Source organism: Ursus maritimus, unplaced genomic scaffold, assembly GCF_017311325.1.
Source record: "Ursus maritimus isolate PB19 unplaced genomic scaffold, ASM1731132v1 scaffold_20, whole genome shotgun sequence".
Classification (NCBI taxonomy): domain Eukaryota; kingdom Metazoa; phylum Chordata; class Mammalia; order Carnivora; family Ursidae; genus Ursus; species Ursus maritimus.
The window spans coordinates 17,467,553-17,487,617 of record NW_024424453.1 but is presented as its reverse complement, the minus strand read 5'-3'; the positions used below and the strand labels follow the sequence as shown (position 1 = coordinate 17,487,617).

The 20,065-nt window shown below is 37.4% G+C and overlaps 1 protein-coding gene, 1 long non-coding RNA gene and 1 pseudogene across 10 annotated transcripts in view; 1 reads left to right on the top strand and 2 right to left on the bottom strand.

Moving 5' to 3' along the window:
• Nucleotides 1-6,066, bottom strand: part of PLSCR1 (phospholipid scramblase 1) — a 28,862-nt gene extending 22,796 nt beyond the window's left edge. The window contains exons 1-3 of one of the 9 annotated variants that reach the window (XM_040636699.1): nt 5,257-5,273; nt 2,942-3,004; nt 1,826-1,851 (exon numbers count right to left, since the gene is read on the bottom strand). In XM_040636699.1, coding sequence (XP_040492633.1) covers nt 1,826-1,838 — 13 coding nt within the window. In that variant the 5' untranslated portion in view covers nt 1,839-1,851; nt 2,942-3,004; nt 5,257-5,273. Of the gene's footprint in view, nt 1-1,825; nt 1,852-1,942; nt 2,069-2,941; nt 3,005-4,009; nt 4,032-4,888; nt 5,036-5,213; nt 5,994-6,046 lie in introns of those variants that run through there. The other 8 variants (XM_040636700.1, XM_008707531.2, XM_008707556.2 and 5 more) reach the window with 8 other exon arrangements.
• On the top strand, nt 5,358-20,038 carry LOC121104269. The gene is made up of 3 exons (XR_005836549.1): nt 5,358-5,493; nt 17,056-17,113; nt 19,461-20,038. It is a non-coding gene; the product is annotated as an uncharacterized LOC121104269 (long non-coding RNA).
• LOC121104310 lies at nt 7,074-7,173 on the bottom strand (annotated as a pseudogene).
• Nucleotides 20,039-20,065: the final 27 nt, after the last annotated feature.

Here is a 20,065-nt window from a genome sequence, read left to right as displayed (position 1 = left end):
CTGTGCAAATTCAGGTAACAAAGAATCTTCTACTTCCGTCCGGGCTTTTCCCTGAACAGATAGTGCAACATACCCCGATTTATTACAGATCTCTGAAATACCACAGGTCATTCCATCCGAACCATTCCCTTGTTTGTTGGTTTCAAGTGGGCAGCCTACCTCCTAGTTCTCTAGCTTTCAAGGCCCTGCCCACAGCCCCACTCCCAACCTGAGTGGGATCACATTACCAGATCTCAAGAAAACACACTGCAAGTCTGACTAACAGATCTACTCTTGAATAATATGTTACATTTTGGCACCTCTTAATAGGTACCATTGTTTGAACAATAGTAAATACATATACATATCCAGGAGCTGATAGATTCAAGAAATTAGAAGCTCATAATCTCTGGGGTTTTGGTTCCAGAGCATTGATCCTAGTTTTAGGAATTTCAGCAGAAATTCATATAAATGGAAAACAAGCTAATAGGGAAGTGGTCAAATAGACCAAAGAGCATATGAATGATGAATGGATTTCTACATTTGTGAAATGGAACTTAAAATAATTTATAGATATCATAGGACTGTCATGTTATAGAGAAATTTTATTTTTACTTCTCTATATGTTTACATACATATATACATTTTATTCCTAATTATGCACATTTATACACACACAATTAATTATATATGTGAAGATGAAGAGTTAAAATGTGACTATAATCTTGGCCAAAAGAATGTTTCTAAAGTGATCTGAAGCATCCTGATGCTACAGCGGTTATAGCAGTGTAATACTGTATCAATTTACATTTAAAAAGCCTTGAGTTTTGCAAGTAAAATTAAATTAATATAACAAACATTAAGAGAAGAAATTTAATGAAGGAAAGCTGAGGTTTCTAGTCCTACAGAGTATCTAATATATCTAGCAAGGCTGACATTGTGGTGAGAGATAAACGTCTCTTTGGTATCTAAATAAAAATTAACAGAATATAAATCTCACAAAACAGGATTTTGTTTTTCATACTTTCCCCCGTATGTATTATTTTCTCTTCAGAACTTTAGATTTAAAAAAAAGACAAAGTCTTTTATTATATGTTTGGTCAATACCCATCTTATTTAGAATTTTCTTTTTTTTTTAAGATTTTATTATTTCTTTCTTTCTTTCTTTAATTTATTTATTTTAGAGATAGAGCAAAAGAGATAGAAAGAGAGAGAGAGAAAGGGGAAGAGCAGAGGGAGAGGGACAAGCAGACTCCATGCTGAGCATGGAGCCCAATGCGGGGCATGATCCCATGACCCTGAGATCATGACCTGAGCTGAAATCCAGACTTGGCCACTTAACCAACTGAGCTACCGAGGCGTCCCTAGAATTTTCTTGATAGCAAAAAGCCATAACATATGATTGGTATTTATTTAAACCTGTTTACATGTATATGTTATGAAATATATAGCAACGATGTATCTGAAGATTTTATTACAATGGACTGACATTAAATTTATTATTTGTTAATTTGAGTTGAATGATGTTTATGTATATAAAATACACATAAAAAGGGAAAAACTGATCTAGATGGAATATACTATAAATTATATAACATATTTCCCAGTAAGACTAAAATTCCTTAGGCTTATCTAAGGTTTTTTTATTTTTACAGGAAAAATTAGTGGTTGTACCTTTATGTGTACATTGTCACTACAGTCAAAACAATGAACTAGACTCTGAGTTCTGAAGCATAAACAAAACAAAGCAAATTATATCTAGATTTGCTGAATAAAACATTATGACAAAGAACATATTAACAACAGATTTAACACTATAAAATGAAAGTAAACACATATTACTTACTTTGTTTTTCCATGATTTAAAGAGTTCTGAAAAAGAAGACCAGATATTACTACATTGTCTACAAATTTATAGGTCAAATATGACTGTTGAAACAAGATATTCTGAAACTATACATACACATAGGATATTCTATTCATCTCGTCTACCAGAATGGTCATTTAAAGCCTTTGGTCTTGATCCCATTCCCTGTTGATGTGATTCTGAGCACAACTTAAGAAGTTGATGGTCACCCCTGGATGGTTGACATTTTCTACAAACCTTTGCGAGGAGAGGGTCCTACGAGGCAGAAAGCCAAAAGGAAAACTCTGTGATCTTAAGACTCCACATTGCAACCAAGTTAAACTCCAAAACTGAAGCCTTCCAATCTACAGAAAAGAAGTGTGTGATCCGGCACCCAGACTTAGGGCTGAACTCTAGACATAGTTTACCAGGACAGAAGGGTTAGACATTAAACCATACTACTGCAAATATCTCTGGATTCCAGGTTCTATGGATATGGTCTGCCCAACTTGAACAGTACATGTGAAAAGGCCTGATCCCTTGTTCTATCTTTCAAGATACACTTTTAGCCAGAGAACCCACTCTCAGGAATTGTCCTAGTTGCAGCAATACCACAATCCGACCAAAACTTTGTGTTAGGTTATTTCCACAGAAAATAATAGTAATAAAAAAAATTGCACTCAGTACTTCCCCCTTCCAGTTACTCAATCTCTTTTCCCCTGTTCTCTTCACTTTACGTCCCAACCCCCTTTCTGCCTGCTAATTACAATGAACACATGAGGCAAAACCTCTTGCCCAGAGACCCAAAGAAAAGAAACTAAACAGACTCTAAAGCAGAGCTTATTTTTCCGTATTTGTTCTTTTCTTTCCTATTTGGTTACATTATTTTTAGTCTTAAACTACAGATTTGTGAGAATGAGTCCCTGATGGCAAAACTACTACAGAACAAAATCTGGGTCCTCACTGTGTTGTAGGTTTTAGAATTTTTGCAATTACATAATATCTCAAGTATGAAAAATGTATGTCATAAGTTCGGGTACAAAATGTTAAGTGACAGCTCTACCTGTATTTGTGCCCGGTAGAATAAAGCACTTGTGGAATAAGGATGATACTCACCATGTCACTCTGTCCACTCGTTTGCTGTTTTAAAGATCTTTTGATTTTCTCAAACTTAAGAGTCTAGTAACATAACAAGAGGTAATGTCACTCAGTTTTGGAAATGACTAGGCTGAGTCTTGGGTGAATTAATTAATTAACACAGTAACTTTTCAATAATGCCCCCACTACTCTTACTAAGAAATAAATCCTAGAATAACTTCCAAGAAAAAGAACATCATGTTCATCCTGTACTAAAGAAAAACCGTCTCCAAGGAAGTCATATATATGGTGCCACTGGAATCTTAATTACCTCAGGACAAATATATAACTTCAAATTATAATCTGGTTGCTATACACTTTTCCCTAATTCTGTTGAATGAGAGCTTCTGAGGAGATTAGTGCATCATATACTATATTCATGTAAGTGTATCTCTAGTAAAATTATTCTATCAGACACCATAAGGCCCATCGATGCTCTGGGCTATTTGAAAATTATAAACCTCTTCCATCAGGGAAGAGAAATAATGCAAGTGACATCAGTCATGGCTCCACAACTCATATTACAGTGAAATCCTTGACCCATCTCTTGGGGTCCTGAAATTTTTATCTTATTGCTTTAAAAAAATATTAATGTACAATCTGGAACCCAAGGGAAGAATCCCTAATTTTGGAAGATCCTAAGACTACTACACCTATAAACCAGGGATAAACTAGATTTGCATTATTTATCCACATTTCCTTCTTAATTGTTTTAAGAACAAACCAGTTAACATTTTTCTGAGTCCCAAGATATGGATGCATGTTCTGAACGATTTTAGCAAAACATTACTGCTCTAAAGACAATAACAGAATTCTATGTCCCTAACTTCTTTCAATCTGAGAGCCAAAGTAAGTCTAAAATCAACCAGGCCATGGGTGGGAGTTGGAGAAGTGAGGGATTATAGACAGAGGGAACAGGTAGAAGTCCTGTGGCTAGAGGCAGCTTGACTCACTTAAGGAAATGAAAGGTTTGTGGATTACAGAAAAAAAAAAAAGAGGGAGATCATCAGACATGAGGATACAGAAGTATACAGGGACAGTTCTTACCCATTTAATGTCTCTCTACCTGCATTCTATGCTCTCAAGGGCCAGAACATGGCCTGTCTTGTCCAGAACAAGGTACTGAACGGGTGCTTTTTGACTGAACAAGATGTGTACAGTATTATTTCACTCCTTTCCGTTCTAAGGTTGTGAAAATGTGAAGGTTGCTTAGTCCCTGATTCAGCCGCTTATTTTACATGCCACTTTCTATGCAACTGCAGAAATCCAGTCATTTCCCTTTTCACATATTCTTCATTCCTTGCATCTATTCAGTGTTCAAAGCCCTGCAGTTGTCATACTCCCGGGCATGGTATTGAGAAAGTTCTGCTGTTAAGAAAGTTCAACGATGAAAAAGGAAATCATGAATCACTTGATAATTCCCCTAAGTGACACTTGTACTAACATTTCTTAAATTGTTAAACTAGGAGAAACAATGCCTGCCTGTTCCTGGAACTGGGAAGTAGCCATTCTAGGACTTCCAGAAGTAGCTATATAAATAAAACCACACAGGAAGCAGATAATAATCTTGGAGAAGTAGGGATTTTACTATTTAAAATATTAAAAGCTAACCTTACTAAGTATTTGGGGCAGTGCTAGACACAGCTCCAACAGCTTTACACTGATGTATATCGTACACTAACTCTTGTAACTCCTTTTTGATCTTTACACAATTTCAGAGATGAGGCAAGGAAGACAGATGAAGAAACTGGTTCTGAGTCCACAGAAATTAAGTAGCATAGACAAGATTCAAATTAGGAAGGTGGACTCGGAGCTAATGGTCTTAGCCTCTAAGCTATAAACCACCTCTATCTTTCCAATTCATCTGGTGTTCCAGAGTGGCTAGCACAGTTTTGGGGTCCAGGCATACACCTAATTAATACTTACTGTTAAATGACAGCTAAGAGGGTCTATTAATCATCCCTCCTAATCCCCCCAATATGCTGGCAGATATAGAGTTCAGGTTCTCGCCAGGTTCTTCAGCGCGGCGGAGAGGTATACAGTACTAAGAGCGCGCTGAGCCTGCAGAGGTTTCAGGCAGGAAACACCTGCCCGGCCGGAGGGGGCCCCACGCAAGTCGCCGCTCTGCTTCCGGGGTGGCTCCCGGGGGTCGTCGGGACCCCGACCGCCACCCTCGACTCACCCACCCAGCGCAAACACAGCCCGTCAGCTCTCGCGCCCCCCCCCGCTAGTCAACCCCAGCGCCGCGCACCCTGCCTGGGAACGCGCGCGGCTCCAGCTCGGTGCGCGCCCACCTGTGGCTGCCGCTGTGCCGATGCTGCCTCGAGGCGAGGTATGGCAACCTCCAAGCGACCTTAGCGCCGGGAAACTCTCTCGGTTTCGTTTCCTGGTTCCTACGTACACAAAAGAGCTCCCCTACCTTGTCCCCGAGCGCCCGTGTCCCTGCTGGAGGGCGTGATTGCTGCGAGCGCCCGGCTGCGGCGGAGATGCTGCCCCTGCCCGCTTTCTTGCTCCCTGCAAAGACTTCAAAGGTCTGTGGCCAAGAGCAACAATGAACTGGGAGGTCGACGCCAGCTATAACTTGAAAGTTATTAACAGGGGAGTGGCCGCCATCGGGGTGGGGTCGTGGGCACTAAACTCTCAGGAACTTCCGTTCTTCTGTCCTTAACCTCCATCCCTTAGATTTCTGTTGCTTCCAAAGCTTGGGAGCAGTGGCGGTTCAGAGTACGAATGAGGGGTCAAGTTTGTTTTTTTCTTTTCATGGTAGTTTTTCTCTTTAGGTCTCTTAGTCTTCGTCTCCCTGTTTGTCTCTCTTACTCTCTCTCACTCTCTCATTCTGTCTCTGTTTTCCCTCTATCTCTCATTCTCCACCAAACGCTTAGTAACTTTTAAGAGTCAAACTGACTAGATGTGTTTAGAATGTTTAATTTTTCTCACCCCCCCCTCCCGCAAACAGGCTCAATAAACAAATATTTGTTAAACTGAAGGATTCATTGATTTTTTTTCTTTAAAATATCTTATCTACAAAAGTAACACAGGATCTTCCAAACAATAAAGCTGAATATGGAGAAAAGCAAAACGTACCTTCTCCACCTCCCCTCCCCTTTTCCTCCCAAGAGTCTGGCGACAGACATTTTAAGATTTGGTAAGAGAAGAAATACGTGGCAGGAAGGAAGAGGGGGTGTGAAGGGAGGAGAATAGAAAATGAAATTGAGAAAAGAAGTAAAAAGGAAGGAGGAAACCAGACATTTAGGTTTGAACACATTCTCATCTCTGTGACTTCGTGCAAATTACAATCTCTGTGCCTCTTTTTAAATCTGTCAAATGAGGGTATATTAGTAGTATCTATCTCATAAAATCTTTCTGAGGATTAAAGAAGTTAAAATATGCAAAAAGTTTAGAGCGATGCCTGCCACTGTGTAAGCACTCAATAAATATCATTATATATGCAAATGTATAAATACACACATACATAGTGTTTCTTTACATAAAGAGGATTGTTTCGTGCAGGCTGTTCTCTGGTGCATTTTTTTTCTCCTTTAGGATGCATCTTAGAAATCTCCTTGCCTCTAATACAGAATGGTCTCATTGATCTAATCATCTGGGTGTAGTTTATTTCCCTTTTTATAATTAGAAATTATGCTGTAGTCATCATCCTTGCACATATCCTTGTGTATACACTATAGAAAACCCATCATTCTGTTCTTCTGCCACTGAAGTATGAAAATGCTTGTTTTACCACATTTCTCCACTTCTTGAATATCAATTCTAAATGTTCATTATTCTGATTGGCAAATAGGACCCTATTATTGTTTTTGTTAATTCTGATTGTTAGTGATATTGAGTAATCTTTCATTGGATTTCTGAACATTTTACCATTTTGTGCTGTGATATGTCTGATATTTAACACAGAGTTTTCTGTTGGATTGGGATATTTTTTCCACTTGCTGATTTGTTGTGCTCTTTATATTTAGTGGATTTAACACCTCATTTGTTAAACAAGATTTTTTTTTTTTCTGCCTAGTGGGTCTCTGGATTATATCTTACTTAAAGTTGCTTTCAAAACTCTTTCATTTTTAATCATCTTTTACTGTATTTTTCACTTTTTAAAAAAAATATGGAACGCTTCACAAATTTGTCATCCTTGTGCAGGGACCATGCTAATCTCTGTATCATTCCAATTTTAGTTTATAGGCTGCCAAAGCGAGCACCTATGTGTTTTACTTTTGACCTCTGGGCTTTGCATCTTATTTTAGAGAGCCTACTATATACCAGAACATCCAATATGATTCCTTCTTGATATCTGCTTATTCCTAATTACAATGAAGTTAGAATTTTCTAGTTATCTTCTTATAATTTATAATTGTATAGTGGCCCAAGAACATGCTGTGAATGGTTTCAACCATTTGAAATTTTTTGAGGCTTGCGTTATGGCCCTTTTGTACACAGCCATTTTTTGGTACATATTTTATATATACTTGAAAAATAGGTGTATTCTTCAATTGTTGAATATGGTATTGTATTTTTTGTAGTAGTCAATTTCTTAATTATGCTGTTACTTTAGTACTTTGCTTACTCTACTAATTATTCAGAGGAATATCAAAATCTCTCACTATAATGATAGATTTGTCTGTTTCTTCTTTTTTTAAAAGATTTTATTTATATATTTCAGACAGAGAGAGAGAGAGAACTTGCGAGAGCATACTAATGATGAGGATGGGGAGGGGCAGAGGGAGAGGGAGAAGCAGACTCCCCACTGAGCAGAAGGCAGGTTCTTAACCAACTGAGCCACCCAGGCACCCCGTCTATTTCTTCTTGTTTTGACTTTTTCCCTTATATTTTGTGGTTACATGATAAGGCAAAAACTAAAAGTAGTTATATTAGCCTGGTAAATTGAACTTTTATAAATAATGAAGTGTAATGCTTTTCCTTCAAAGTCCATTCTGTCTGAAATCAATGCTGTTATTATAACTTAAGGATTTTTACATTGATAGATAGATGATAGATAGATAGATAGATAGATAGATCCATTTTTCTCATATCTGGCACCAAGGTCGAGAGGGTAAGTTTTCTCTGTGCTCTTCCCTCCTACATGGTGGGGTTTACTTCTCTTTCATGTTAAAAGGTAGTAATTCAATGAACCCAGGTTTTAGTGGGTGTCTTCTCTTAGTTTTTCCTTCTTTGTGGGCCTGAAATTTATCTTTGGTTTTAACACTTTTATGGTAGTCAGAGTAGATGCCCAGAGTCTCCAGTGCTTGCAGAAGCTTCTGTTTATGGTTTAGCTCCTAACTGCTGAACTTCTGCTGTAGGTGGGGCAGTAAAACTGTAGAGATCCAATAGATTCCATTTCCAATGTTATTTTTCAACCTCTCCTCCTTGATGAATATTGTTCTTGAATCCCTAGATATTTCCATTCTGTTTTAAGCAGAAGTGTTATACACATTGCTTAGGGTGGTACATACCATTTCCACATTCTCTCAATGGGGTAGTGAATGACAAGGGTTGAATAGTCTTCTGAAGATAGGCTTTCAAGCATTCCTCACTTTAATTTCTAATTTTCAACTTTATCCTCCCCTTTATTTGGCATCACTAAGTGCTTAGTTTCTCTGGGATTCTGTGGAGGTAAATTGAACCTTCTTATTGTTACATCCCTCTTTACACATTTTATAACTTCCTATGTCTTACAAAATAGTTACTACATTTGACTCTTATTTCCATTTTCTTAAATTTGTTGAAATCTATTTCCCGTGTACATTATCATCTTTTTGTAATCCTTGTGGTTTTTACAGCTTTTGTGTTTTTGTTTTGTTTTAACTGTCTTTGATTTAATTTTATTATAATCTCTGAAGAAGAGTACCATCTTTAATTAGAAGATGTTTAAGTAGGGTATAAACTATCAGCTGAGTACCCAAAACTTACTATCTGCTTTTACATGGTCAAATAATGGTTCTCAGATTTTATTTTATTTTTTTAAAGATTTTATTTATTTATTTGACAGAGAGAGAAACAGCCAGCGAGAGAGGGAACACAGTCAGGGGGAGTGGGAGAGGAAGAAGCAGGCTCCCAGGGGAGGAGCCTGATGTGGGGCTCGATCCCAGGACTCTGGGATCACACCCTGAGCTGAAGGCAGATGCTTAATGACTGAGCCACCCAGGCGCCCCGGTTCTCAGATTTTAGTGTGCAATAGAACTACCTGAAATTCTCCTTAAAACTCAATTTATGAACCTCTACCTTCAGTTTTTCTGAATCAGTAGATCAATTATAGACCTGAAGGGAATCCTATTTTAATAAGGTATTGGGAAACAATATGTTTATGGAAGGAGGGTCCTAAACCAAAGGATCATTTTTCATTACTAGACAATCTGTTCCTTTCCTTGCAATTGGTTTACATGTGGGCATATTACACAGATCTGGCTAAGGAAAAATCTTCTAGAGGACTTCTAGAAATGTGCTTCCTGTTTAATTTTATTTATATGTGTATATGTGCATGTGTATATATGTATGTAAACACAGATACACATACATATATGTGCACATATACACATACCTATATATATACATATATGTGTGTGTATGCCTCCTATATGTAGGTATGTATATGCCTCCTTCTTCTTTGTACATGGCAATGGATATGTGGAATTGTAACTGCCATCCTGAGGCTATGTGAGGACAAGTCTTGAGGATGATAGAACCAATGTGGAAAGAGCTCCAGAACTTGATGATACTGATGACCTGCTGCACTGATCCTGGACTTACATAGTTCCAGATGACTTATTCTGTGAAGGCTGCTTGTGGGTGTGGACACGCCAAGGATATTTATTTTTGTCTTCTATCCAGTTTCGTACTCAAAATTAGCAAGCTTCTTTATTGGTGTCCTCTTCTGCATGGTTGTGTATAGGATTTTTAAGTTTTACACCTCGGTTGTAGCTCTTTGTGATTCAGGCTTTTTATTTAAGCTACTTAAGGTTATTTTTAGTCAAAAGCATTGTACCATTGAGAATCTTAAAAATATTCTTTCTAAAATTCTCCTCATTGCTCTTAGCTCTGTTTTCTTGTCTAGGCTAAGTGCTACAGACGTTAACTCCATGAGTCCCACAGCCTGAAGGTCAGTTGATATACTGGAAGCAGCAGGAGAAGATCCTGACATCTAGTGCTTCAAGTTTATTTGTATTAGGACAAAACTTTCTGTATTGAAATATTACATTAGCAAAGATTTTTAATTTTCCAATTAGATTACCAAACACAAATTCTTTAGTTGTCACATTGTGCCATATTATTTGGGGTAATGCTGGTGGCATTATCAATCTCCACCTCCAAACTTCAATGACACAACAGAAAGCTTTTTTTCCCCCTTTTTCTTTTTACATGATAGACCAACCAAATTGAAGTGTTCTCCTTTGGTGGGGTGGGGGCTTTGCTTTACAGCATGACTGAAGGACCCAGGCTAATGGCAACACTGGCATCTTTAGTATATGGCTTCCAAGATTTTTCTGGGCTTAGACATTGAGTCTGCGGAGAGAAGAAAGGAGAAGTTAGTTGTATGTGGGAGGGTTTTACGGACCAGTCCTGGAATTGACACACATCATTTGTGGTAACACTTCCTTGGTTAGAACTTAGTTGAATGGCCACACTGAAATGCAAAACAAGCTGGGAGATGCTGTCTGGTGTCTTCCCAGAAAGATAAGGAAATGAATTTGTTATTAAGCAAAAGATTTTTATATCATCTTCTACAGGTTTTTACTAAAGATGAAAACAAACCAAAAGTTCTTCCTTAACAAAAAACTACACATTGCCAGATGTATGGTCTCAACTGTTTATAAAATTTTAAAATCTGTTACCTTACTAACAATATTTTCAGAAATTTGTATTAAGAATCACTCCAAATGAGTCAGGTTTCATTTTCAATACTCTTATTTTTCCAGTCCCACTGAGAAGAGGAATGGGCATTTTAAAGGTAAAAATGTATGTAACTGAGTCTATCAAGATTTTCCAAGCACCTCTTACAACAGGAAAATATAGAACATATAGACAGGATATTTATCCAGAAATAACAGTTCTGTAATGGCTTTCTATACAAAAAGATTTTTCAGCTAAATTTTGAAAGAAGAGTAGAAGACAGCCATGAGCACAAGACTGGGACATAAGGAAAGTAAGGCCTCTGTGTCTTTCAGAAGTACAAGTTGTTAAGTATGCTACACTGTAAGAGGGGGCAGGATAAGGAGTTGAACTCTTGATATTGATGCAAAGACAATGACCTGTTCACCAAAATTTGTGTTTTCTTTTTCTTGAGATAGAATTGTTGCCAATAAGTGCTCAGCTAACTTGGCCATGTGGCAGAATTGCAGCCAATAGCTGTGAGAAGAAACACGTACATTATTTCTAAGCCAAGGTTCTTAGGAATTAGGTGAGCCTTCACCATGCTCTTTCCCTCCCATTGGCTTGTTGCTGAAGATGATGAGACCTATGAAATGGTGGAGCTACAAAACAGAAAGATCTTGTGGCCCTGAAACTCCATGTGAATAAAAGCCACCCACAGACTAGAAACTTCCACCTTGATAAGTAAGCAAGAAATAGCCTCGAATTAAGAAAAGCCATTGAAATTGGTTATAGCAGTTATGATTATCTAAACTAATCAATCCTGGGGAAGGTAGGCAGGGACCACAGGTAAAAGTTCATACACTATGCAAAGGGATTGGGTTTGATGTTGGAGAGTGGGTTGATAACATAATTTTAAGTATGAAAAGGACACTATTAGGTTCTTGCTTTAGAAAAACGAAATTAGTGTGGATTTATAGCATAGGAGAAACAAGGGTAGCATTTTAGTGACAATTCCAGACATAAAACAATACAATACTGAAAAATATAGTGAGGTAGTGTTTAGCAAAATTAGTAACATATTCCAGGGATAGAAAGAAGGAAAAAAAAAGGAAGGATAGGTTGTGCTTGGTGAGATTTNNNGTAGGGAAAGGGAAGAGAATTATTTTAAGAATGTTTTTGTAGTGCCTGGGTTGTGCAGTTGGTTAAGTGACTCTTGGTTTCAGCTCAGGTCGTGATCTCAGAGTTGTGAGATCAAGCCTCATATACAGCTCTGTGTTCGGCGTGGAATCTACTTAAGGCTCTCTCACCCTCTTCCTCTGCCCTTCTCCCCAGCACTCTCTGTCTCTCTCTTTCTCAAATAACTAAATAAATCTTAAAAAAAAAAAAAAGCAAGAATGTTTTCATCTTGAACAATTGAATGGATAGTAGTACACACATATAGATAAGGATCACAAACTGAGATTAGGATAGAGACCAGTTAAATTAGCTGCGTTTGAGATGCCTATGGGACAAAGTGGAGACAACCGATAGATGACTAAGATATCCCTACTTACCTGTTGGGAGAAACAGAAATATGCACAGTAATCAAATTATCGAAACAGGTAGACTCATCCATTGAAACTGCAGCGTGAAGAATGGGTCAGGCATGGAGATAAGCGACACCAACATTTAAAGAGCATGGACTTTTTATCTTTTGCCTGAGAAAAGAAAAAAAAAATGAAAGGGAAGACAAAGAGGGAAAACAGAAGTATGCTATTTCTAAAACTGACGTGAAAGAGACTTTTAATGAGAAGTAAAAGTGTCACAAGCTGCAAAGAAGGAAAAGAAGTTGCAGTTGTGGTGGCCAAGTGCTATGTGTAAGTCACAAGATCATGTCCTTCAGTTTGTATCCAATGACGAAAAAGAGTGCTCCACATACCCTGTGGTTAAACACAATGCCTAATTAATTGTCCTTTCCACCTCCCCAGTTCTAGATGGAAAGGGAGGTCACTAAACAGAACCTCCCCAGTTCTAGATGGAAAGGGAGGTCACTAAACAGAAAACATATCTCATAATCTTTTGCCAGAATTTGAAGCCTTGTTGGTGGATATAACCAGAGTGGAAAGAAAGTAGGATCTCACCCTGTAGTTCCAGGTCCCTCTAATGTTGTAGTTCTCATTCTTTTTCAAGCAGAAAACAGAGAGAGACAGAGATGGGTGGGGGTGGAGATCCTGTGTTTCAGTGAGCAGAGTGAGAGTGACCACACTGCAGTATCAGATCACCATGGGAGGGGCCCAGAGCTGAATCATTTTGCAAGTTTTACCCCTTGTAGCATCAGTCACCATTGGATAAGCTCACCTCTTTCAGTTCTTCACTTCGTACACATCAAACAATTTCACTTACTCAAAATCCAAACCAACAAAACAAAACAAAATGATTAAATTTAGGGGCCTAAAAGATGCTATTTATTTAGCCAATATCAAATGGCTATCTAAAGAGAGAATTATTATTAGGTTTAGAAGGAAAAGCCAGACAATCTAACCACAAAAGAGGTTTTTTTTTTTTTTAATTTACATTTGTTTTGGCTTTCAGTTGAAGATTTAATAGTTTTCATAGAGTCTAACATTTAAAAGGCCATTACCATTCTTAACAAGGGCAACTTCATTGGAATGGTAGGAGTGGAAACCATATTACAGTGGTTTGCAGAATAAAGGGGAAGGCAATAAAATATAAACAATAAGTTTAGGATTTAAAAAACAAAAACTACAATTACTGCTAACCATGCTTAAAAGTAATTATGAGCAAATATCAAGATTATTAACCACGAGGATGTAATGAGAGACCTGAAGGAGAATCAAGTTCATTGGACTAAACCTTTGTTAGTTGAAAGCATAAACTTTCTTGGATGTATCAGGAGCAAAAACAAGAGAAGGAACACTTTTACAAAACTCTAACTGAAGAACTTAATATTCAGATTATAAGGGTTCATGCTTATGAAGTACAAATATTTGGTTACTGAGTCAGAGGCTGGGCTTACATGTCATACTTTTTTATGAGTGTCAAATGTAAACAAAACAAAGTAAAACATTACAAACAGAAACCCATAGAAGGTCAACAATGCCTTCAGCTCCTCAATAAGTCATTGTAATAAGAATGTCCTATGTCAACCCGAGTTCAGCATATAGATTATATATTTAAAAAGGTCAATAGATAAAACATCAGTTACTTAATTACACTGCATCATGTTTGCCTTCTGCTTGTTCTCTCTTCTGTCACTTTACTCCTTATTTGTACCACCTAGAATCAAGTTGCCAATGGAATCAACAGTGACAACAAGTAGTAACATGGCAACCATGTATCATGGTTTTGTTAGAGATTAGTTCTACTTTCGCCAGCTCGGTATTGGTGGTAATTCAACATTTTAACTACATTTTAAAAAGAACACCTTAAACTCAATCTTTCCAGTAAAAACATGATGTTAACGTCTTTTGTGGAAAAAAGAAGAAATTGTTGTTTGATGTTCAGTGTAAGTTTGTAAATTCAGATGGTGAACTAAATTCACTTGCAAGGTAATCTTTTAAATTCATACCAGAGCAGGAATTGCATTTATTTATTTAATCGTATATTCATCTGTAAACAGGTAATAGTGAAAAAAAATTTCATAGCCGTGTGTGATAGCTTAAATATAGTGATATTTTAAGGAATGTAATTTGTGCTTATTAGCCTGGTAAAGATATTCCAAACCATTCTTTCACTGAGTTTCGAATTTCTAATTCATCCTTTAGACTTACAGTGTTAATGCACATTGGAGCATTAAGCAGTTAGGTTTAATCTAGGTGAGGAATTCAAACAATCTAGGAGAGATGCTAGATTTTTTAAAGCTAATATTAGAAGAAAATCTTTTAAATAGAGTTAAATATTCATTTACCCCTTTTTCTTTTGAATCATTTAATGAGGCTAAATTACCAGGTAAATTTCAGGGTCAATGTGCTTCGTCATTTAAATTCTTTTAATATATCTTGCTAACAAACTTTCCAAAAGGGTTGTATCAAATTTTCTTCCACCTAAACATTTGTTTATATTTCTACTTAGAGAATTAAATATATTTTTTTAAAGAGTAGGTTTTCCAAGTTAAAACTGCTATGCATAGAGTTATTAAGCTTTAAGGTAGATGCTAAAGTATAATTTTAATGGTATAGTTTTGATAGGGGCAGCTGGGTGGCTCAGTTCGTTAAGCATCTGACCCTTGATTTCAGCTCAGTTCATGATCTCAGGGTCCTGGGATCCAGCCCCATGTTGGGCTCTGTGCTCAGCAAGGTGTCTGCTTATCCCTCTGCCCCTCCCTCAGTTAATGCTCTCTCTCTCTCAAATAAATAAATAAAATCTTAAAAAAATAAAAAATAGTTTTGATAAATGTAGCCTCTCTATATAATCATTAAAATAATGAATATAATCAAAAATTTTTTCTTATATACATATATACAAACCTTATTTTGTTATGCCAAATGTTATTATAAGGCAATGATAAAAGCATAACTGTTTTGAAAAGGAAAGTCACAAACCATTCCATTGGTTGTCATTTACATGAGAATATTACTTAAAATAATCTAAAGAAAAATTAAGATAGCAGTTTCCCAATGCTTTCTGTTCTTGTTTTTACTGTCTTTTTTTTTTTTTAAGATTTTATTTATTTCTTTGAGAGAGAGGGAGACAGAGAGAGCACAATCAGGGGGAGGGGCAGAGGGAGAGGTCTGAGAAGCAGACTCCTCACTGAGCAGGGAGCCCGATGTGGGACTCCATCCTAGGAGATCATGACCTGAACTTAAGGCAGATGTTTAACCGCTTAACCGACTGAGACACCCAGGTGCCCCTTGTTCTTACTGTCTTAATTGTCTTCAACACTCATGTAGTGGTAGGATGAAAAACAGAAACATTAAAAACAGAAACATTATTTGTTGTGATTTAAGAGATGACATGCTCAGTATTCAGAAAATGCTCATGAGGGACGTATGCAATAGTGACACGAAAGAGAAAAATAGCAAAATGCCAAATCCAAGTGATGACTCTAGGGAGATATATTATAAACCTCGGGTTTTCTTGACCCTTCTATATTTAGATATTGTTAGAATTTTTGTATTCAAAGAGATGTTAGGTCCTTTGGGTCCATTTATTTTGGAAAATGAGGAAACAAAAGTGCTAAAAGGTTAATTTGGGAAAGTAATATATAGAATCAGTGGCATATGTTTACATAGCAAACCAATTCCACAGATTAATGTTTGCTTTAAAAAAATCAAATTGTAAATAATATATTTTATAAAATATATAAGAAATGTAAAAATTACTAATAACTACCACATATTAACGACTGCTGTAACACAATGTATTTGTCTTCAGTCTTCTTTGCATGTGCAAATGTTTTGTATTTATAATAAAATTAGACTCAGTTGATACAACTTAATATCCCCCTTTCATTTAATATATAGTAATCCTTTCCTTCAAAAATTTATGGAAGGGTTGCATAATATTTCATGTAATAATTGTGCCATAGTTTATTTACTATTAATATATATAATGCTGTGAACAATCTCCTACATCAAACATGTGAGCCTCTAGAATGCTTTGAGTGGGTTACAATCCTAAATATGAAATTATTAGATATCAGTGCTATTTGTCCTTGGTAATAAATACGCGTCCAAAGTGGGACTAGTCTTCATAGAGAAAAAATATTCAGACATTTAGTTTTGTGTTATTTAATTGTAGATACAGTGTAGGAAGAAATATGAACCACACAACTTTCTGTATTTCAGCGGTTAGTTGGGCAGTAACACTAGTTTCAAGTAAAACATTACATGGCATAGCCAGGGCCAATAGTGGTTGCTTGACTACAGGTTGGGCATTTGTATTAGATTTTTATTGCTGCTAAAATTTATCAGCTTAAAATAACATAACTTTGTCATCTCACAATTCTGCAGGTCAGCAGTCTGGGTTGGCTTGTCCGGGTTCTCTGATCTGGGTCTCACAAGGTTGAATCAACGCCTTTGCCAACTGGGCTCTTAACTGGAAGCTCTGGAAATAATCCACTTTCAAATTCATTCAAGTTGTTGGCAGAATCCACTGTGGTTAGAGGCAGATTTCAGTTTCCTTGTTGGCTGTCAGCTAGGGGCCTTCCCACAAGGGTCTCTATACCTCGGAGCTAGTGACTGCCGTTGAATTCTCCTTATGCTTGAAGTCTGTCTGACCTCCATCTCTGCTGCACCTTCTTATTGCCTCTTCTGTCTTCCTCTTGTGCTTTTTAGGCCTCATGTGATTACATTGGACCCACCCAGATAATCCAGGAGACTATCCCATCTTAAGGTCAGCTGATTAACTTTAATAACTTCCACAGCAGTACCTAGACTGCTGTTGATCAAATAAGCAGAAAATGGAAAATTGGGGGGGGAGGGTCTTTATAATTCTTTTTTTTTCTAATATTTTATTTATTTATTCATGAGAGACAGAGAGAGAGAGGCAGAGGCAGAGGGAGAAGCAGGCTCCCTGTGGAGCAAGGAACCCCACGTGGGGCTCAATCCCAGGACCCCAGGATCATGACCTGAGCTGAAGGCAGATGCTTAACTGACTGAGCCACCCAGGCGCCCAAATCTTTATAATTCCATCCACTCCAGGACCTATTCTGATTGCTTGGGCCCCATGCCATGCCAGTTATACTTTTGATTTTAATTCCTGAATATAATCTAATGCTGATAGCAGAGAGCTATGTCAGAACCTTGGCTGTCAGCCCTATTCCTCTACTCACTGTTACTGGTTGAGGGAGCACCGGTTATTCCCCTGCATGACTGGGTAGTGGGGTCCAAACCCTGCAGTTACAGCTGTTTTATTATGTGGACCAGTCCTGATTTCCCCTCAGCACTCTACCGGGGGTTCTGCAAGGCCGATTCCCTTTCCGAGGGGACAGCCTCTCAGGGATAAATCAAGTTAAACTTTACCATCTGTTGTGCCTATAAAAATAGTTCAAGCTTTGAGGCTTGGGAAAAAGCTGCTTGTTTATTTGGTACTTATCCTTGGGCTCATAGATAATAAAAAATATAGGTCTCTTTAGCTCCAAATGAGACAGCAATAGGTCTCAGTATGATGTGCTATGGAAAGACCTATTTTTGATTAGAGTGAAAATTCAGAATCCATTCTTCAGAGAAGTTTGAGGCTTGAAGAATGAATAGAATTGGCTTAGTGGATCTGAAATACAGAGGGATCTCTGAAAATAAGAGCATTATCTTCTTTTTTTTTTTTTTAAAGAGGGAGAGAAAGAGAGGGAAGGACAGGGAGGAGGGGCAGAGAGAGAGAGAGAATCTCAAGCAGGCTCCCCACTGAGCTCAGAGTCCAAATCAGGCTCCATCTCACAAACCTGAGATCAGGACCTAAGCTGAAATTAAAAGTTGGAAGCTTAACCAACTTAGACCCCCAGGCACTCCTCTCCATTTATAATTAGAGCTGAGCCATTCTTTGCAAGTAATACTTCAAGGACTCTCTCACAAATTGTTTGAAATTACCCATCGCAGAAGAGATGGATCATTCGATTCGAAAAAGAGTATTCCTGAAATGTGAAATGGAGCACATAAATTCAGGAAACAGGCTTCACTTATCTCTGCCCTCTACCCTTCCTTCATTCTTGGAAAATGAAAAAAACAACCACCCAGATTAGTTTCCTCTGGACAAGAGTAGCCTGGTTTTTTCCATGAGTCCAAAACCGGTTACAAATATTACTTCTCTTTTTAATGGCCAAGGTAAACCCATGTTCCTTTCCTAACAGGATATTCAAATTCACCTTTTTCTTATTTGTATTCTCTCTTCTTTTCTCTCCATCCTCTCTGCCTCTTCTTCCCTGTTTTCCTTCTCCTTATTTTTTGTTTATTAAAATTTCTGAGATGTTTCTCAATTGATCTTTTATACCCTAAGTTAAAATTTTGCTATTGTGTTTTCAACTGCTGACATCCCCCCGCCCCTGCAATGTCCTTCCTTATAGTTTTCTATCTTTGTTTTGTAGATCGTTTTTTATGTCTGAGAGGATATTTATTATGGGGTTTAGAGTGGGGGATTTTTTGGCTATTTTTTTTCAGCAATGTATCCGTTTTTTCCAAGTTTTCCTTTTCTTTTTGTTTGTTTTTCTCTCTCTTGTCTGAGGCCTTTCTCAAACATCTGGTGATATTTAGATAGCCCACTTATATAGATGCTGGAGGGAGTAAAATAACAGATTTCAACCGGAGGCCTTATGGATTGCTTTGCTTCACTGTATGGTAAATGAGTAGAAAGCTGATTTTTTTTTTTCTCTCAGGTGCCCTCAAATCTAGTTTCTTTCTCTTTGACCTTTTAATTACTTTGACCCTTTGACAATTTTGTGACCATCTGCATATTGTGAAACTATTATAGTTTTCTTGCATCCTGGATGAGAAAGAGTGAAGTCTCAATTTATGTACCATCTAAGGGAGAGAGAGTCTGAGAGAGGAAGAAAGAAGGGAAATGAAAGAGAAAAATGAATTTGGATATCCTGTTAGGAGAGGACCACGGGTCTACCTTGTTCATTAAAAGAAGCAGTAACCATTGCAACCAGGTTTGGACTCACCCAGAGACTAGGCTACCTAATTGAGAGGGTACTAACCTCTTTCCATAGGCAACAGTTAAAAGTGGCTAAAAACTAACTTCTACATAGGTTCTGATCCTTGAAATCACAGCCAAACAAAGCCACCAAGGAACACACGTGCAGTCACACAGCACTTCCTCCTGAGCAGCCTGCCACCACTGAATGGAATTCTCCCATTTCCTAGGACAGGTAAGCATCTCTAGTATGGGCCTTTATCAGACATTTACCAGGTCCAGGGTTATCTAAACATAGAAACAGCCTTAGACCCTCTCTCCAACATCTGGCTGGCACAGAATTTTTAGAGAGCTGTCACTCCACAAATACCTTCATTCCATCCTCATATTCCCAGCAAACTTAACTCTGTGTATAAGGAAAACACATGTTTCTCTTCTCCCTTTAAAAGACCTGCCTCAGACTCCAATGCTTAAAAAACAGCTAACTGGGGAGTGAAAGAGAGAATGACCCAAATTTGTAGATTTGTGGAAGGGCAATAATTAAACTACTATTTCTATTAAGACTCCTGTTTCTGCTACTCCTATTTTTATTTTGACGACTGCCACTACTACTAACTGGTTTTAATAGGAGTCCAGAGGTTCTTCTTCTTCTTCTTTTTTTTTTTTTAAAGATTTTATTTATTTATTTATTTATTTATTTATTTATTTATTTATTTATTT